Here is an 18,240-nt window from a genome sequence, read left to right on the forward strand (position 1 = left end):
AGGGCAGTCTGCCCATGAACTCAGAATACTTGGACACTCAAAATATATTAACGATTTTAACTCTGTCCCATTCTTCTCCCAAACCTTTCCTCACTCCTCCTGCCTAGGGAATGGGGTTCTATGACTCGTTGAGGAAGCCCAAGGGTCTCCTAAAACCATCCTTCTGAGGTTGAGTGTAAAGCCCCAGTGTCTGTGCCCTGCTCAAGAAAGAGACCCGAGGAGAGGCAGCCAGCCAGCTGCTTTTCTCTGGAGAGAGTGGGGTTGTCTGTGGCCATGTGGTCCAGTGCCGAGGTGAGCAGCAGCTGACAGGCGCTTCTCCTGTTTCTTCCATCAGCCCCATCCTTTCCAGTGCCCTGAGCACCGTCTTCAGCAAGTGGGACCTCCCGGTCTTCACACTGCCCTTCAACATCGCCGTGACCCTGTACCTGGCAGCCACCGGCCACCACAATCTCTTCTTCCCCACGACGCTGCTGCAGCCCGCGACCACCACACCCAACATCACCTGGTCAGATGTCCAGGTGCCTTTGGTAGGTGTCACGAAGGAAGGGAGCAGTGTCTGTCCACATTTGTTGTCAAACTGAATGTACTCAGGTTACACAGCAGAAACATCAGCGAATGGTGATTATTCACAATTACACAGCACAAGGTGCTCTACAGACATATCCTGGGAGATACTGTCCGGGTCTCCTCTGAGCTAAACGTTGTTTCTGGTCCCACCCTGTGATCCCAGAGGAAGCAACCAAAGCCAAGTTAAAAGACCCATCCAAGGTCCCACAGTCAATTAGTGGATGGTGGGGTCAAGCCTAGAACTCTGACCCCTGGATATGTGGCCTGGTCTCTTAGCTGCTTTCCTTTGTTTGAAAGCCTTTTTGATACTTAAGCCCCACTTTAAGATAATTATTACACTGTGTATTTTCTTTCATTCATCACGCCGACTCTTTAAATGATACACACCATGCCTCTCCCCACTGACTTAAGAAGTCCCGGGAGCTTATTCTGTCTCTCTGTGAGCCTTGCTTGTGCTTTTGAAGCACAAGTTTTCCCCCATTAAGAAACATAGGTAGCAGGGATTCTTATCTTTTTAGAGTCTTTTACGTATAATGCTGAAGTCTGGAAGCTTGCCAAGCCAGTGGAAAAGAAGCAGCATTAAAAGTATTAAAGTAGATGGGGAAATGCAGCCATGAGGTTTCTTATCAAACTAGGAACGCTTTTCTCCCCCCTAAGAATTCTTACTTTCCATTATATTAAAGGATTTCCCAGTCCAATCTGTAGCTCCTCGTTACTGGCCATCCGTCACCACAGAGCCATTTGGGCTTGTTAGAGGAACTTGCAGAAATAAGGATGCCTGGTGCCTCTCAGCGTTCCGAGGCGTTGTTGACAGACTGGGGATACACTGAGAGGCAGCGTTATTCAGAAAAGGAAACTTTTCTGTCAGCCTTATCCTTAGCCATTGTTGTGTCTGCAGGAGGATCTTTGTGAGCCTGAGGCAAGAGCCCTTGTGGCGATTCTCCTTCCCACTGCTGGTGGGAAGGCGGTGTCCATCCAGTCCCTATCTTTTGGAGGCAAAGTTGTTCCACTCAGTATGCTATGAAGAGATGATGTTAGAACTCATAAGCTGTGCCTCATTATATTCCCAACTGAAAATATTTCAAACTTTTATAGAAATGAAATAGTTTTTAATAATCTTATTCAAACCACCCACACTCCCCATGCAAAGACTCAGAAAAATAGTTTCTGGTAGTTGTTCTTGAAGGAATAACTTCTTTCAACTATGATAAGGACTTTTATGTTGAGTCTTCCAATGAAAACTTGTACATTGCCTTTCAAGAAAGCGAGTGATGGATGTCAGAAAGAGGGTCCAGAGATCCCAACAATATTGAGTGATCACTGAGGAGACTCCCCAGAGGGTACAACTAGGCGTGGATGAAACAGCCAACTGTCATTGTCTGTGTATATATACCCCTGTCCAAAAAGAGTGCGGGCCATCGGTGAGGAGGTGGGCGGGCCATCGGTGAGGAGGTGGGCGGGGCTTCGGCAGGGGTGGGCGGGACTTTGGTGAGGCGGCAAGCGCCACCTACTTTTGTAACAAGCACTTGACTCCTTCTGCAGCTTCTGAGAGCCATCCCGGTTGGAATCGGCCAAGTGTACGGCTGTGACAATCCCTGGACTGGAGGCATCTTCCTGGTCGCCTTGTTCATCTCTTCACCTCTCATCTGCTTGCACGCTGCCATTGGATCCACCATCGGGATGCTAGCAGGTCTGTGTCATCTCCTTTTTTTTTTTTAATTTATTGATATATTTATTTACATTTCAAATGATTTCCCCTTTTCTAGACCCCCACTCCCCGAAAGTCCCATCAGTCCCCTTCCCTCCCCCTGTTTTCCCACCCAACCCTTCCCACGTCCCTGTTCTGATTTTGCTCTATACTGCTTCACTGAGTCTTTTCAGAACAAGAGGCCACTCCTCCGTTCTTCTTGTACCTCATTTGATGTGTGGATTATGTTTTGGGTATTCCAGTTTTCTAGGTTTACACCCACTTATTAGTGAGTGCATACCACGATTCACCTTTTGAGTTAGGGTTACCTCACTTAGTATGATGTTCTCTAGCTCCATCCTGTGTCATCTCCTTTAAGGACACCCATTTTAATGAGCCCCTGTGTTAGCACCCAGGACTGGCTTCAGAAGAAAATAGTGAAGGTCTTTAACATCGCACCAGCTCCCTGGAATCCTCCCTTCCTCCTCACGCCTGCTTTCTGCATTTTTTGGAGCTAGGGTTCTCCTGTTCCATTCTCAAGCAAGACTGCGGTGTGAGACATTTAATCTAAAGATTATATAAATGTAAAGTCTGAGAGAGGTTTGTTCAAGAATGTCATAGTCAGGGTTTCTATTCTCACACAAGCATCATGACCAAGAAGCAAGTTGGGGAGGAAAGGGTTATTCAGCTTACACTTCCACACTGCTATTTATCACCAAAGGAAGTCAGGACTGGAACTCAAGCAGGTCAGGAAGCAGGAGCTGATGCAGAGGCCATGAAGGGATGTTTCTTACTGGCTTGCTTCCCCTGGCTTGCTCAGCTTGCTTTCTTATAGAACCCAAGAGAACCAACCCAGGCATGGCACCACCTACAAAGGGCCCTCCACAGTTGATCACTAATTGAGAAAATGCCTTACAGCTGGATCTTATGGAGGCATTTCCTCAACTGAAGCTCTTTTTTCTGTGATAATTCCAGCCTGTGTCAAGCTGACACACAAATCCAGCCAGTACAAAGAATATGTAAGGATGAAAGAGGAGGCTTGTTCACAGTCCAGGTTTTGTGTGGAGGATTTTCAGGTATACAACAATGAAAGGACATTCTCTGCCTTGTTTAAATCAGACCCTTACCACAGGGTCTCGTCACCTCATAGCGATCATTAGCCACTATCATTCCTATGGTCCTGTGCATTTATTTTCTTTAGATGAATTGTCATTGAATAATATTGAAATTCTCTCTTTGTGCACACCTGCCTATGAGGGTGTCTGATTTTGGCTTGAGGACAGGGTATGTCTCAGGAAGGCTGACAAGCCCTGTGAGGACTATGCTTTTTCCCCTCAGCACTCAGCATCGCCACACCATTTGACTCCATCTACTTTGGCCTGTGTGGCTTCAACAGCACTCTGGCCTGCATCGCCATTGGCGGCATGTTCTACGTCATCACCTGGCAGACCCACCTGCTCGCCATTGCCTGTGGTAGGTACCACTCATAGAATCCTCCAGACCACAGAGAAGACCTGTGTGGTTCCCTGCAAAGAAACCCACTCATGACAGCCCTGCTACTTGATATTCCCCCCAAGATAACAGGCAGTTGTCTCCTGGTTGGCGCTGCCCTTTAGGTTTCCAGCTATGTTAGTTGTGTACACGTTGCTTGGCCACTTGGAGACAGGTATTTTTAGATGATATTGTGTTGTTGTTGCTCAGAGACTGTCCCCTGGGATTGCTGCTCTCCTAGCTGGTCATGGGGCTGCAAGAGCAGCTCTCCAGCATTAGCCCTTACAGGGAGAATTGTGCAACACACCGCACGCACAGTGACCAGAACTAAACATCAGGCACTGAGCACACACCCTGCAAATGAGCCCTCTCACACATTAGTTCAGCATCAAGGGAAGTTAGGAGGACTCTAGGAACTTGGCAGAGTTATATATTCCCAACCTTGAACATCTTTTGTTTTCCTGTTCTACAAATGGAAACAGAATAAAACAGAGGAACTAGAAACAGAGTTTCTAGTTCAGTACATCCATGGATGCTGAAATGTTATCAATGAAGGTTAAAGAGAAAGAAAGAAAGAAAGAAAGAAAGAAAGAAAGAAAGAAAGAAAGAAAGAAAGAAAGAAAGAAAGAAAGAAAGAAAGAGAAAAAGAAAGAGAAAAAGAAAGAGAAAAAGAAAGAGAAAAAGAAAGAGAAGAAAGAGGGGTCTCCTCTTGCCTGCCTGCTGAGGGGCCCCAGTGTACATTGGAACAATAAACCTCTTACAGATTGCAGCGAAAAAAGAAAGAAAGAGAGAGAGAGAGAGAAAGAGAGAGAGAGAGAGAGAGAGAGAGGAAGGGAGGAAGAAAGAAAGAAAGAAAGAAAGAAAGAAAGAAAAGAAAAGAAAGAAAGCTATCTTCTAATAAAACATTCCAGAATATTTATCTAATATAGAGAAGCTTTCTGATCCATATATTCATACATTAGTTTCTTTGAGAGAGTTCGAAGACACGCTTCTCTTTTCATTTTATGACCACCACTACAGAGAGAGGGAAATGTATTCTAAAGGAGATGTGACGGGGAAAGCTGACGTTTTTCTTTCTGTCTTCTTAAGAGTCATTTTCTGCCACACCCAAAATACCAATACAGGGTTGGCATCGTATAGCTACTTAAGAAATTGTAATTGTCATAGCAACCAACCAAAGGCAGCCATTCACAAAGTACTTACGTAAAAGACAAAGTCAACACTTTATCTCATTCTGTCCCCAAAGTCTGTTATTGTTCTGCTTGGCAAGGGACATGCCAACAGGCAGGGCTAGGACAGGGTGACAGAGGTGAGGAGGCTTGAATGTGGCCAAGACCAGGGTCATACAGGTGACAAGCGCCAGGCACATCCCTCACCATGCCCAGTGACAATCTTGCCCAAGAGATTAAGCAGCTCTGTGTCATATGTGACCCCGTGGTCCTCAGCCAGAGACATTTAGCAGTGTCTGAGGACATTTTTATTTGCCACACCTAGAGGTGTGCATCTTATCTGTTGAATATCCCACCATGCACAGCACAGACCAGACCCACAGCAGTGTCCTTGGTACCAGAGCAGCAAACACGGTGTATGGTTTCTCATTTACTCCCCCACTCCCACCCTCAGTGTGTGAATAGTCTCACTGTCCCCATTTCACAGATGGATACTAAAGGTTATAGGAACAGAGCCAGGTTTGTAAAAGGGAGCTCCCTGCATGGTGTCCGCTCTTTCCCACGGTCCCTTCTCCCTCTTCAGGAGAAAGGCTCAGAGAGAAAAATCCCTTTCCACAATTACACACCCACAGTAGGTTGGATGGGCAAGATGGAAGATTCATTCCATCACAGTCCAGTCTGTGTGGGTCCCAGAACAAATGCTCCCCTGCCCCACAATCCTAGCAGGCTACACCAGAGAGTAGTGTACTCTGATTCTTTCTTCTACATACTCATCATCCTCCCTGTTCTGCCATCCTGTGACCATACACGAGCACACAGAAGACCTTTCAGAGATCTTGATATGATCAAGGTTGACTAAAAGTAAAATAGAAGTAGAGCCAAGGGAACCTAACAGTGAATCTACCCTGGGGATGATGTAGACCCCGCAGATGACGGAACAATCAGGTAGCATTGGGCTCAGGAAGGGACACGCTCTGAAGCCTCTGTTCCTCACAGGACAAGCCTGCAGCTGCCCTGTGGATCTCACATCTCCTCTCTACTTCAGGGTCTCTGTGGTACTGGGGTTGTCCCTCCACTCTCATCTTTCTAACCTCATAGCCTCTTGAGAAGCTGCAGTCCACAGTGGTTAGCGCTCCCTGCAAGAGCCAGATGGTCAGGACCCTGCCAATGTCAGACACACAGTCCTAGGAAGTCACCTCAGATCTCAGTGTCTGACACAAACCATGCTCCCTCTGTGCGACCATTGTCACAATGATGTTGTATGGATGACTGAGGTGAGAGCAGAACTGATATCTAGGAAGAGCCTGAAATGTTTACTCCTGGTTCTCTGTTGGTAAGGAAAGGGTTTCAGGGACTCTGAGTCCTCTGGGAGAAGCGGGTGGTCAGGAGGCTTTTCTGTGCTTCAAACTCTATGTCATACAATCTATTCCTCAACCTCTTCTGCTCTGCCACCCCAAATCTCTAGCTCTGAAGCAACAGGCTTCAATGCCCAGCCATATAGAACTTGATTATTACTTACTCTGGAGCTGTTTTGGGGTGTGTGTGTGGTGTGTGGTGTGTGGTGTGTGATATGTGATGTGTGTGTGTGTGTGTGTGTGTGTGTGTGTGTGTGTGTGTGTGTGTGTAAAACTATTGCTTACCCAGAAGGAAAAATATAGCTGGTGTTGCCACTGGTTGGGCATATAGGACCTCTAATAAAGGTTAGCTCTCCTTAATATCTTAGAGGCAATTGGGACAGTCTCTTGTGAGACTGCAAAGCCCAATTATGTTGGCCTATTTTCTGCCTTCCATTTTCTCAGGGTACTTGGTTCTTCCCGGGAGTCAACTTACTCGTGGCCTTCTCTGCAGAACCTAAAACACAATGCAGTAGGCAGGTTTGGTCTCCCGGAAACATACAGGATGCCGTTTCTCCCTGGAAAGCCATGCTATGCTAATAGCTCCTAATGGAATAACACGACAGGGAATTCTGAGACATGCTTGCTTTTGCTTTATTGTAAAATTTTCATTTACGGCTTATGCCACTAAATGTTCCTTTACTGGAAAGCATGGTGGTGGGACCCAAGAGAACTGTCACAGTTAAATTCTGCCTCCCTCCTTTTTCTTTTTAACAAAATTCATCTGCTATCTTAGTTGTGCTGGCATTTTCGTGGAATTTAACACTTTTAAAGCTTCAAAGCACTAGGAGTGAAACTCGGTTCAGATGAGCGATACCACGTGAGACATAGCATTAACGCAGAGAGGACGTGGAGAGTGAGCCGTTGCACCTTCCCCGAGCTGTTTCTGCTTGTCTCTTTTTCTAGCCCTGTTCGCAGCCTACCTGGGTGCCGCCCTGGCCAACATGCTGTCTGTGGTAAGTCACGTGGACTACAACCCACATGTCCCGGTCCACCTCCCAAACGCTCCATCAAACCCCTCTGCTCTTTGGTTCACATCCTGCTAGCCACCTTAATTCTGCCAGGAAGTGGGTCTCAAAAGCTTATACATCAACTTTGGGCAGATTAAATCCATCACCAGTAGCCAAGTAGTCACTTTGAAGAGCAAATCTTTCAAACATAACAGGATTATGGAGGATCCAGTGACCCTCTCTCAAGTCCATTATAATCTACTGTCCTATAGAACTAATTTTAAATCTTTGTTATTTAGCTTATACACATGCATAAATCATCCACGCTCCTAGCTTATGGACAGTGTGCGTCTTTATCCCATAGCAGCTATCATGGCTCATGAAGAGGGGGTTGGCAATGACTTCAGGTCATCCAAAGAGAATCCTAAGCATGGGATTATGGGCATACATAGTCCCAGAACCTCTTCTTTGCCTTGGGCCAAGTTTAGGGTAGTGTGCAAAGTAGGAGCCCAGCACACAGTATTCAGGGCTCACCTAACAAATCAATCTATCCTGCTCCACCTAAGATAAAAGTAGAAGCAGAACTTCACATGGACAAGGATTATTCACCTTGGGGTCACGATCTGTGACCTCAAGAAGTCAAGTTCAGTCACCCATTCTTGAGAAGTTAATTTAACACAGCCAAATTAATAGCAAAAATGTAGGACTAGAGATGTGTTTAGTGTGGCTGCACTGGGAAGAAGGGGAAAGAGATCCAGTGACCCTCTCTCAAGCCCATCTCTGCAGGTCCTGAAGCAAGAGGGTCAGTGGTATACACATCTGAGCAGTCCTGGGCAAGGTGTGGTCCTCCCAAATATTGGACCATTATTATCCAGGCTTTAGCCTTATCCCATAAGGTGGTCCAACAGGTTGCAAATCTCTCTCCTAGAGACAAGATGCCATCTCCATGCCTAGCCTGGCATCTTTCCTATTGTGAGATTCTTGGGGAATTTTCTATTTCTTGAAGTCCATTCTTTCACTATCCCAATATATTGGGAGACACACGTGTCTCTTTAGAAAATATTCAGGCCTACCAGGCAGGGTACACAAACTGGACATGTCACAGATTCAACATCTAGAGACAGTATAGATATTCCATACAACGCCTGTGTAGATTCATCTTTCACCTCTAGCAAAACAGAGGGTGGGACTTAACATAGGAAGCCATATTAGCCTTCCCTACCACCATCCTATCTCTTCCAGTGGACTGAGTCGCTCCAATGCTTCCTGTCATGTTGTGTGTGCCTTCACCACAACTTGACACACAGCATTACAACAGCTTCGGCACTCACCAATCCTTTTTCAGCGTAGCCCACGTGCTACACCAGAACGGGGCCCCTCCATATTTGTGTCTTAGTCTTAGATTTCTACAACAGGAGAAGCAAACAGAAGGGAGAGATAAGGAGGGAATGAAGCACCCAAAGGAGGGTGCTAGGGTGAGGGGCCCTCAGAAGCACTGCTAGAGACAAGAGGGCAGATCGTGACCTCCCAGGGGCCCAGCCTCCCTAGACTTTTGCCATCAGCGCTGGAACCAACAATTCTCCTGATCCATCATTCAGTAAACATACCATGTGCTGTCTGCCTCAGATAACGCCCTAGAAGAGATGCAGGAAGCTTCGGTTCCCAGATCTAGAGGTGCACAGTGCTGAATGCCCTTCCTGTCAGCACGGAGAGGTTAAGGATTGTGCCAATCCATGTAGGCATTCTTTCAAACAAAAGAAAGTTGACTTGTTATGCTTATGGTTGTCAGGGACACCAGAAAACTTTTTAAATGGTCATCAACTTACCCAGAAGAAATTTCCAACATCATTGTGGAGCATAAAATAAAAGTATTGAAGTACATTTATAAAACTATGCAGTGCCTCCTCAGAAAAGCCCTATGAGCCACTGTTCTCTGCCTTTGTAACCAGCAGATGAGCATGCAAGTCCTGGCCCCCGACAATGCTGCTATCTGCGTGAAAATAATGACCGTGCCCTGAGGAGCATTTACAGGGTATTTGGCACGCGCTAAGCAACAGCTCTCTGAGTAGGTAGCAGCATACTGTTGAGGGAAAATGTCTCAGGAAGATTCAAAAACTATAATAAGGAAATCAAAACTGAGATTTGTCTAGAGTGGGGGCTTCAAGGGATGCTTCCCAGAGCACTTTATTGCATCTTATTAGAGCTTTGGGAAGAATTATCGAGCAGAATCCATCACTCATAGAAATCCCCTACAAGCCTCGGTTCTGGTTCTGTTCTGGTGGTTCCAAGTCTTGCTCAAAGTGTGCTCTTTGGACTGTCAGGTGACAAGGACATGGCACCACCTGAGGCTTCAATTGGTTGTGATAAAATGCTTGGAGGGCAGAAGGATCGTGTGATCTGCCTCATAATTGAATTTATAGGCTCTTGGCAAACCATTTGCTCAGCTATCTCGGGGGAAGAATGGGGAGAAGTATTAAGTGTTGCAGAGTGCCTCGGGGAATGCAAGGTGGGTCAGCATGGTGAAGCATGAGTGTGGAGGTGGGAGAACTCTGAAGAAGACCAGGAGCTAGCCTTCCCCTCCCTCCGCAAGGACAAGCCTACCACACCTCCGCTTTCTCTACATCTGCTCATTGCCTGTGTCACCGGAAGAGGTTTCTGCCCCACAGTTTCTAAGTACTTGGTCTCTAGTCCTTTCAGATCTAGAGCTCTAGAGACACAGTCTCTGTGCCCTTCAGTTCACTTTCTCCAAAGAGGCATTCTACTGCCTCATGCCAGGAGCCTGTTTGAATCAGGTGCCTCTCTTTGGTCCAATCAACCATGTACCAAAAAACTGGCTGTCAAGTGCATTCCTTCCAAGGGTGCTGACTGAAGAAGGCATGGGGGCACAGACTGGCCAGGCTCCCCAAGACAAAACAAGTCTTATACATAAAAATACACAAACAACTCTGAAGGGCCCAATAGCTACATTTTGGACGGTGTGTGCTTATCTGTCACAGGATAAGCTAAAGACTTGACTTCATTTATGTTGGCTATCAGTTAAATATTTCTCCTCACCAATCAGCTCTTCCTGTAACCCGTGACAACTAAGGGCAGGTTAAACAAACATTCACAGCCGATGTAACATAAATGCCTCTAATCTCCTCTCCCTCCAGTTTGGATTACCACCCTGCACCTGGCCCTTCTGCCTCTCGGCGCTCACCTTCCTCCTCCTCACCACCAACAACCCCGGCATCTACAAGCTTCCTCTCAGCAAAGTCACCTACCCGGAGGCCAACCGCATCTACTTCCTGTCCCAGGAGAAAAACAGACGGGCATCGACGATAACTAAGTACCAGGCCTACGACGTCTCCTAAGATGCCCTTTCCGAAGTACACCATGTAAACATGGCCTCCAGCACCTGGTCTGCACCCCAAGCCAAAGCTAAGGTCACTGGACCTCCCCTCTTTCTAATACACATGTGGTCACTGGTTGGGTCCAGTGCAGGACTCATCCAATCCATGCTAGTTTAGACTAAATGCCCACTGATGGCTCTGTGGGAACTCTCTTTGGGGGAGGGGACTTGTGAGTCACCCCTTTCTATTATTCAGTGGAGCAAAGCATGATGTCAGGAAATGCTCGTTTGCCTGCAAGGCAAGAGGGTCTGGTCCCCACCCTGCTCTGTCACTAATGAGTTCCAACTGTCTCAGGCCAGGCCTCTCCCTACCCCTCACCCCCACCTCAGCCGGTGTTTTTTGTTGCCAAAGATTTCTTTATGACAAGGAGGGACTCCAGAGTCCTTCTACCTCAAAAACATTTATTTCCATCTTCTGTGAGCGAATCAACTCACCATGACCAGCAAGTGATTATCCTGACTTAAGATTCTTATGGAATGGTTCTCAGAAGAGAGAGGGAAATGTTAGTGTCCTGTGGAAGTTTATTCTTAGACATGGGAGCTGCTCTCCAGACTTGGGACTAAACACCTGAACTCACTGAAAATGTCAATGTACCTTTTTCCCCCATAGAAACTCTTCCAGAAGCATCATATGTAAGAACTGATCTTTTCCAACATCCAATCATAGTGTAAACAAACATCTTTGCTTGCGTAATATTCAAAATCAATACTGCCATTAAACTTGAAGTATGCAAGATGGTACCTGGGTTTCCTTAAAAATGGGACATTTCTGTACACTCATATAGAGTACACTGGGAGGATCTCACCCAAGCATGTGTCTGGAAAAAGAAAATGGGCATAAGGGTGATCAGAAAAGATGTCTGTTTTCTTGTGGAGAGTTGTGCAGATGTGGACGTGGCCAGGCACGGTGCTTCCTGTGGCACTGGTACAGATAAACTCCCATTACCTTTCAGCATACAGTCTCTCAGCCTTGTGCACCAAAATTACTAATGCAGCCCTTCCTAAAGGCCAGTCACTTGTTACTTAGTTACTCTAGGTGTCTCTCCCTCTGTGCTCCTGAGGTGCAGTCATCCTTCATAAAAAGCTATTTGGCCCAATATTCCAGCCCTTCTCCAGAAAAGCACTTCTAAGGACACTGAGACCTCAACACATACCTCCAGTTCAGCGTGCTGAGGTGCTGAGGTCACCAGGGACTCAGGGCTGGGGAGACAGCTCAGTCAATGAAGTGCTTGCTTCACAATTATGAGGACCTGAGCTCAGATTCCCAGGCACATATAAAGAGCACCTGGTGGTGTGCGCCTGCAATCCTAACTGTGGGATGAGGCAGGCAGACTCCTGAAGCTGGCAGTCCAACTAGCCAAATTGGTGAGCTCCTGATTCCGTGCAGAATGATAAAGACAGAGAAGCAACTTCTATTTCTGGCTTCCACATGTGTCTGTGCACACACACACACACACACACACACACACAGGAAAATATACAGGTATATATGATTGAGAGGATAGGTGAAAACAAGAAAACAAACAATAAACGCATGTTTAAGGAAGAAAGGTAGAACTACATTTTATCGAAATCCATTTTGTAAAAGAAAAGCTAGTTTGTCCATTGATATTTTATTTCTGTGTATGCCAGAGATCCCTGCCATTTTTTACCAGCAACCCAAAAGCACTGAGATGCACATTTCTCCTCCAGATCCCATCCCACCCCTTATGACTTTCCCAGGAAAATAGAGCACTTCTCCAAGAAGAAAAGTCCTCCACATAGGAAAAGGAAGTGACTCACACACCAGAGCCGCCGCCGCGTTTGTGATCACACCTCAAGGCCAAGAAGGTCCCAGGCTGCGTTTTAATGACCATGGAAATTATGGTTCTCCAAGGATCGAGCATTCAGGAATTTCACCCAAAGGCTGTTTATGCTCAAAGCTTACTCAGCTGCCCCTCGACCACGATGTGACGACATCTAACCGTTAAAGAATGGGGCCCCTGTGTATTTCCACCAATGTTTTATAATCTGATTTTATTAAGAGTAGGAACCCGTCCATGCCTGTGCCATTTTGATTACTGACCACTAATAAAGCCCTTCAGCTGTTCTGAGTATTTCACTAGCGTCACCTATAAAGCAAGCCAAGTTGGCCCAGCATTCCAAGCAAGGTGGAAACAGATGGGGCCAGAATGCCTATGAAAATATACAATGTCTGTGAGATCCCAGTGCAGACTGTGGAGTCTAGAAGTTCACTTAAGCACCAGAAGTGGAGAGCTGGAGTCCTGACTCTTCACCAAGTCCTGACTGAGAGTAGCTTCTCAGGGAGGCGATCCTTCAACAAGCTAGCTAGCCAATGATGTCATTTGAAAGCAGCCAGAGTGAAAGTTTGGTACACACACACATGTATATACATATATACATATATGCATATATATATACACACACACACATATACACCATTCACCATTTCTTAAGCACATGTACAAACAAAACAGCATATTAAACCTTTGGATATATGGAACAGAATAAGGCATAAAATAAAAGATATGCACGCTTCATTCATTCACAAGAAAGCCCTTGCAAGAACAATGAAGTTGATTTACCCAAGGCTGAGACAGGTGATTAATCGACTTTCTCAGAAACCACTCAGGCAGACAATGTTCTTTTTGTTGTTTCTTTCATTCCTCACACGAGCATGTGGATACCCTGTGGTAGTTCTGCCTCATTACTGGCTGTCGCATACCTCCACCACCTTGCCTTTAACAGAATCTGTTTACCTGTCCTGGATATAATTTGAATTCTCTTTTACATATAACAAACACATATACGCACACATAAGACTTCCCAACACCCCACCCCCATCCAATCTCACTTCCAGAGCTTACCGCCCAGATCCTCCTTCTAACACAACTTAAGCGCAATAACTGTGGGCCCTGTACATCCTTCCATAACCATCCTGTCCTTACAGATTCCTGCTGCAGGGTGTGGCTCAGTGGAAAGGTGCCAGATTCCCAGAGATCCGCAATACCTTGGACCCCTAAGTCATATGATAATCTCAGGCAGACAGGTAGACAGTTGAGGCCAGCTGAAGTCCAATGTGGGTTGGGATTGGTTGGAGCTGCATCTCTAAGAGAGATGACTCCTGCCAGGCAGTGGTGGCGCACGCCTGTAATCCCAGCACTCTGGGAGGCAGAGGCAGACAGATTTCTGAATCCAAGGCCAGCCTGGTCAACAGAGTGAGTTCCAGGACAGCAGGGCTATAGAGAGAAACCCTGTCTTGAAAAAACCAAATCAGAGAGAGAGAGAGAGAGAGAGAGAGAGAGAGAGAGAGAGAGAGAGAGAGAGAGAGAGAGAGATTGAGAGAGAGAGAGAGAGAGGGAGGGAGATGACTCCTGCCTCCCAGGATTTTACAAATGAGATCCGGCCTCCAATAGACACCTTCCCTTTCTGCCAAATGCTGTGACACATCAGCTGTACGTTGTGTATGTTGGAATTCTCTGTGCAGGGTCCTCAAAATACACAGCCCTGAGCCTCAGCCCCAAAGATGTGGGTTCAGCAAATCCAGATGGAGGCCTGAATCTGAACTTTCCCACAAACTCTTGAATGGCACGGACCCAGGTGCTGGGCCAGTGTGCAGCTCTTGAGGTCGCAGCATAGGTTCATCAGGCAAGTTAGCATCATTCAGTTCCAATGCAAAGCCTCATGCTGGACCAAGCAGGTCAGCAGGAGGCATGAGCAAGGCACGTTTCTAACGCTCCCAAGGTGTCTTCCGGTCTACACCCAGGCTTACAAGCAGCTGTGGCTTCTGCTTCCTGCGCCCTAATCTGCTTCTAAGAGTCATTCCCAGGGAATGTTAAACCCTCAGATCCCCATCCTCATGGGGCATAATGGGGAACACCAGGTACCAACAGGCAGGAGAAAGTGAGAAACTTCCAAAATGAAGTCTGCATCTCAGCAATAGTCAGGGGCTATCTCTGCACTCTAACGGAAACAAAACAAAAGAAAGAAAGAAATGAAACCACTAACCAGAAACATCCGGCTCAAAAAAAAAAAAAAAAAAAAAAAAAAAAAACCCAAACAAAGAAGCAACATTTAGCATGGGTCCCAGAAGCCTGCCTGTGCTTGCTCAGTGAACCTAAAGGAAAAGTACACCCGTGGGGTAGTCAGAAGCCCCTCCAGCCACACTGCAGGGGCACAGTGGGAGCCAACAGAGGACACGAGGACAGGACACAGCAGTCACTGAGATACAGCAGGTGTGCGGTGAGCAGGTAGGAATGGAGGATTGTCCCAAGGGTGAGGCTGTAGAGATGTTGACAGCAGCTGATCTGGGAAACGGAGCCCACCCCTATACCGAGTCAAACATGGAGGAAGTCTCAAGTGGTATACTTTGAGATCAGAAGGGAAAAAGACGGAGACAGGCAGGGACAGGAGACAGGAGGACGAGCGAAAGCCTCTGGCCTTACAGTACCAGAACAGATTAAAAAAAGTCAGGGAGGGAACGGAATTGTTCTAATGTAAGAATGCACAGGGGTTCCAGTCCCCCTGGGAGCTGCCTGGTTCATAGACTGCTGCAGAGATGAGGGTAGCTCTCAATCCCTTCTCCGACACGTAACTTCTGGAGGGATCTGTCCGAATCACGAGTGCTACAGAGACAGCCGGTCACGCACCGACTGGCCTGAGCAGGTGCCGAGAGGAGGGGCGTCAGGGGACATGGATGTGAGCAGTGTGTGGGGAGAATGGAAACTCCTAGCCATCAGGTCCCAGCCTGGTGTCATCTGAGCTCTAGGGCGTGCCCAGGTGCGAATGGTTTCCAAGCTCCCAGAGTGCATTGGTGTGTTATCACGTTGCCACATACCTTTGGAAGGTGAGGAGGAACCTCTCTGTGTTATCAACATTAGGAGGGAGCTGTCAAGTGTGGGGAGCCCAGGTAGCTTATTGAAATTATTTTTTCCGTACAATATATTTTGATCACAGTTTCCCCTCCTTCATCACTACCCAGGTCCTTCCCACTTTAATATAAAAGCAAAAGACCAGTAAGTTTAAAAAAAATGCCCAAGGCATTATTAGAAAAAAATTCCAAAATACCACTGAGTTGTTTTGTGTTGGCCATCTACTGCTGGGCATGGGGCCTTTCAGTGTGGTTTGTATATCCAGTGAAATTCCCTTGAAAAAACTAATTTTACCTTTGCAAGTTGTTGCCATCTGGAGATAGTCTTGATTAGGGGATAAAAGTTCATCTCCACTTGTATCAGCACTGGGACCAAGTCTGGTTTGGACTGGTGCAGGCCTTGTGTGGGCAGCATGATTTTTGTCAGGGGAGAGTTGTTCCTATTTCTGGGGTGAGAGATGAGAGAGGGCCCGTGACTACTGAAGTCTTAAATTCTGGATCTGGGCATTCAAGCCAGGATCCTGACTCCTCTGACAAGACAAGCAGAAAGGCCAGCGTGGTGGTGCCAACTGTCATCTCAGCAACTGGGAGGCAGAGGCAGGAGGATCTCTGTGAGATCTAGCCTGTCCTGGTCTACATAGTGAACTCCATCACTACAGAGTAAGGCTTTGGAGAGAGAGAGAGAGAGAGAGAGAGAGAGAGAGAGAGAGACAGAGACAGAGACAGAGAGACAGAGAGACAGACAGAGACAGAGAGACAGAGAGAGACAGAGACACACAGAGAGAGACAGAGAGAAGAAAGAAGGAGGAAGAGGAGGAGAAGGAGGGGGAGGAGGAGGAGGAAAAGGAGAAGAAGGAGAAGAAGAAGAAGAAGGAGAAGGAGAAGAAGAAGAAGAAGAAGAAGAAGAAGAAGAAGAAGAAGAAGAAGAAGAAGAAGAAGAAGAAGAAGAAGAAGAAGAAGAAGAAGAAGAAGAAGAAGAAGAAGAAGAAGAAAAGAGGAGGGGGAGGGAGGAGATAGAGAAAGAGGGAAGGAGTGATGGAGAGAGGCAGGGAGGGATAGAAGGAAGGAAGGGGAGGGGGGGAGGCCCTAGGCTGGCCCAGCACACCCACAGCTCTAGGGGCTGCTTCCTCCTCCTTAGGCCTCAGCCTGGCCCCTGGCCCCCAGCCCCAAGCTCTGGACAGGAACCGAGTCAGAGTCCTCTGTGGGCAGGAGTGGGTTGCACGTGCTTTGATCCCCTGTGCTGCCCCCAAATGCAGCAAGGGAGAGTGCTTCTTCACACTCACACCTCCAAACAGCTCCGTGGTCCACAGCCGTGGTCCGTGCTCCACGGTCCACGAGGATGCGCTTGCTGTTGTGAATGCTGTTGGAGAGTTAGGGATCAGGCCGTAGGGTGCTGTGTTGGCTGGCTTGCAGAGGTGCAAGCTTTGTCTGTTAGCGGGTGAGAGCTGGATTTAGGGGTCCCGGCTTTACATTATGGGTCCTGTTTTATGTGGCAGTCCTGCTTTTTTTTTTCATTATCGTTTTTTAGGGGCTAAATGTTAAGCACCGTGTGGCACTGTGTGGTGGCGGTTTCTATTGTTAATTTTTCAGTCAGCAAAGACATGGATTTCACTGTGACATCTTCATACTAAGGTTGCATGTTGATATTGTCGCTCTGTTTTGTTCGTATGTGACTTCTTGCTGCCCTCCTCTATCCATCTTCTCCCTCCCTGCCCCCCAACCAATAAGCCATCTCTTCCTTTTTAAAAGTGTTTTAGGATTTATTTTTGGCATATGCTATGCCTGGATGCCTCTGTGAGGGTATAGACACCTGAGCACAGCTGGCCAGAACAGGACCCTTGGGTCCCCTGGAACTGGAGCTACAGATGCCTGTGAGGCACCTGACATGGGCTCTGGGCCAAGCATGTCCTCAAGAGGAATAGCAAGCACTCTTAACCACATAGTGGTCTCTGAGCCTCACATATATAAACAATAGTGTTCCCTCTTCCTCTTCCCACCCTTTACACCTCTTTCTAAACACACACATGCACACACACACACACACACACACACACACACACACACACACACACAGGTCTACAATCCACATATGAGGGGGAATGTGGTATTCCCCGAGTGTGGTTTATTTCATTCATTTAGCATAATCACCTCCAGTTGTATCAACTCCTCTGTACCTGCTGTTATTTCAATGTATTAATTTGGTTTAGTTTTTGAAAATGCAGTCCGAACCCACCTGAATTATAGTCACTTAAATAAGGTCAATAATACTAATGCCCATAGCCCTTTGAGACCAAAGAACCGTGGACTCTGGGGCTAGACCCCACCCTAAATTGCACCCCTAAGTCTCTGATGAGTGCTGGGTGAATCAAAGTTCAAGAATAGTGCTTATCCCTCAATCCAGAAGGAACCCAGTGTCTATAGAGAGATGGAGACAGAAGTGACAGACACGGAGGACTAAGAAACCTTTTATTTTACCTAACCTGGCTCTGCACTGTCCATTTTTCTATGCTGGAAGAGATGCTTCTACATCCTAAGAAGCTACTACAATTACTGGACTCGGACATGCAGTTTGCACTAGAGGGCGCTAAAGTACCGCCAAAAGCCATTTAGAGGTCGGCGGCTCCCTGTTTGTGAAGTGCTTGTCAGTTCCCACTTCCGCTGATACTGTCATTCTCAAAGGGACGCTGGGTACGTTCAAGTGCACAGCTGCTAAAGAACACA

The 18,240-nt window shown here is 47.0% G+C and overlaps 2 protein-coding genes across 2 annotated transcripts in view; both read left to right on the plus strand.

The window, feature by feature from the left end:
- The window catches only part of Slc14a2 (solute carrier family 14 member 2), a 75,376-nt gene extending 64,572 nt beyond the window's left edge, over window positions 1-10,804 (plus strand). Inside the window, exons 15-19 of the mRNA XM_052155937.1 lie at window positions 335-527; window positions 2,110-2,257; window positions 3,593-3,727; window positions 7,215-7,264; window positions 10,411-10,804. Coding sequence (XP_052011897.1) covers window positions 335-527; window positions 2,110-2,257; window positions 3,593-3,727; window positions 7,215-7,264; window positions 10,411-10,611 — 727 coding nt within the window. The 3' untranslated portion in view covers window positions 10,612-10,804. The remainder of the gene's footprint in view (window positions 1-334; window positions 528-2,109; window positions 2,258-3,592; window positions 3,728-7,214; window positions 7,265-10,410) is intronic.
- A 3,921-nt stretch (window positions 10,805-14,725) lies between these two features.
- Window positions 14,726-18,240, plus strand: part of Slc14a1 (solute carrier family 14 member 1 (Kidd blood group)) — a 40,361-nt gene continuing 36,846 nt past the window's right edge. Inside the window, exon 1 of the mRNA XM_052201420.1 lies at window positions 14,726-14,899. The gene's annotated coding sequence lies outside the window, so the exon portion shown is untranslated. The remainder of the gene's footprint in view (window positions 14,900-18,240) is intronic.

The sequence above is a fragment of the Apodemus sylvaticus genome, chromosome 13 (assembly GCF_947179515.1).
Source record: "Apodemus sylvaticus chromosome 13, mApoSyl1.1, whole genome shotgun sequence".
NCBI classification, from domain to species: domain Eukaryota; kingdom Metazoa; phylum Chordata; class Mammalia; order Rodentia; family Muridae; genus Apodemus; species Apodemus sylvaticus.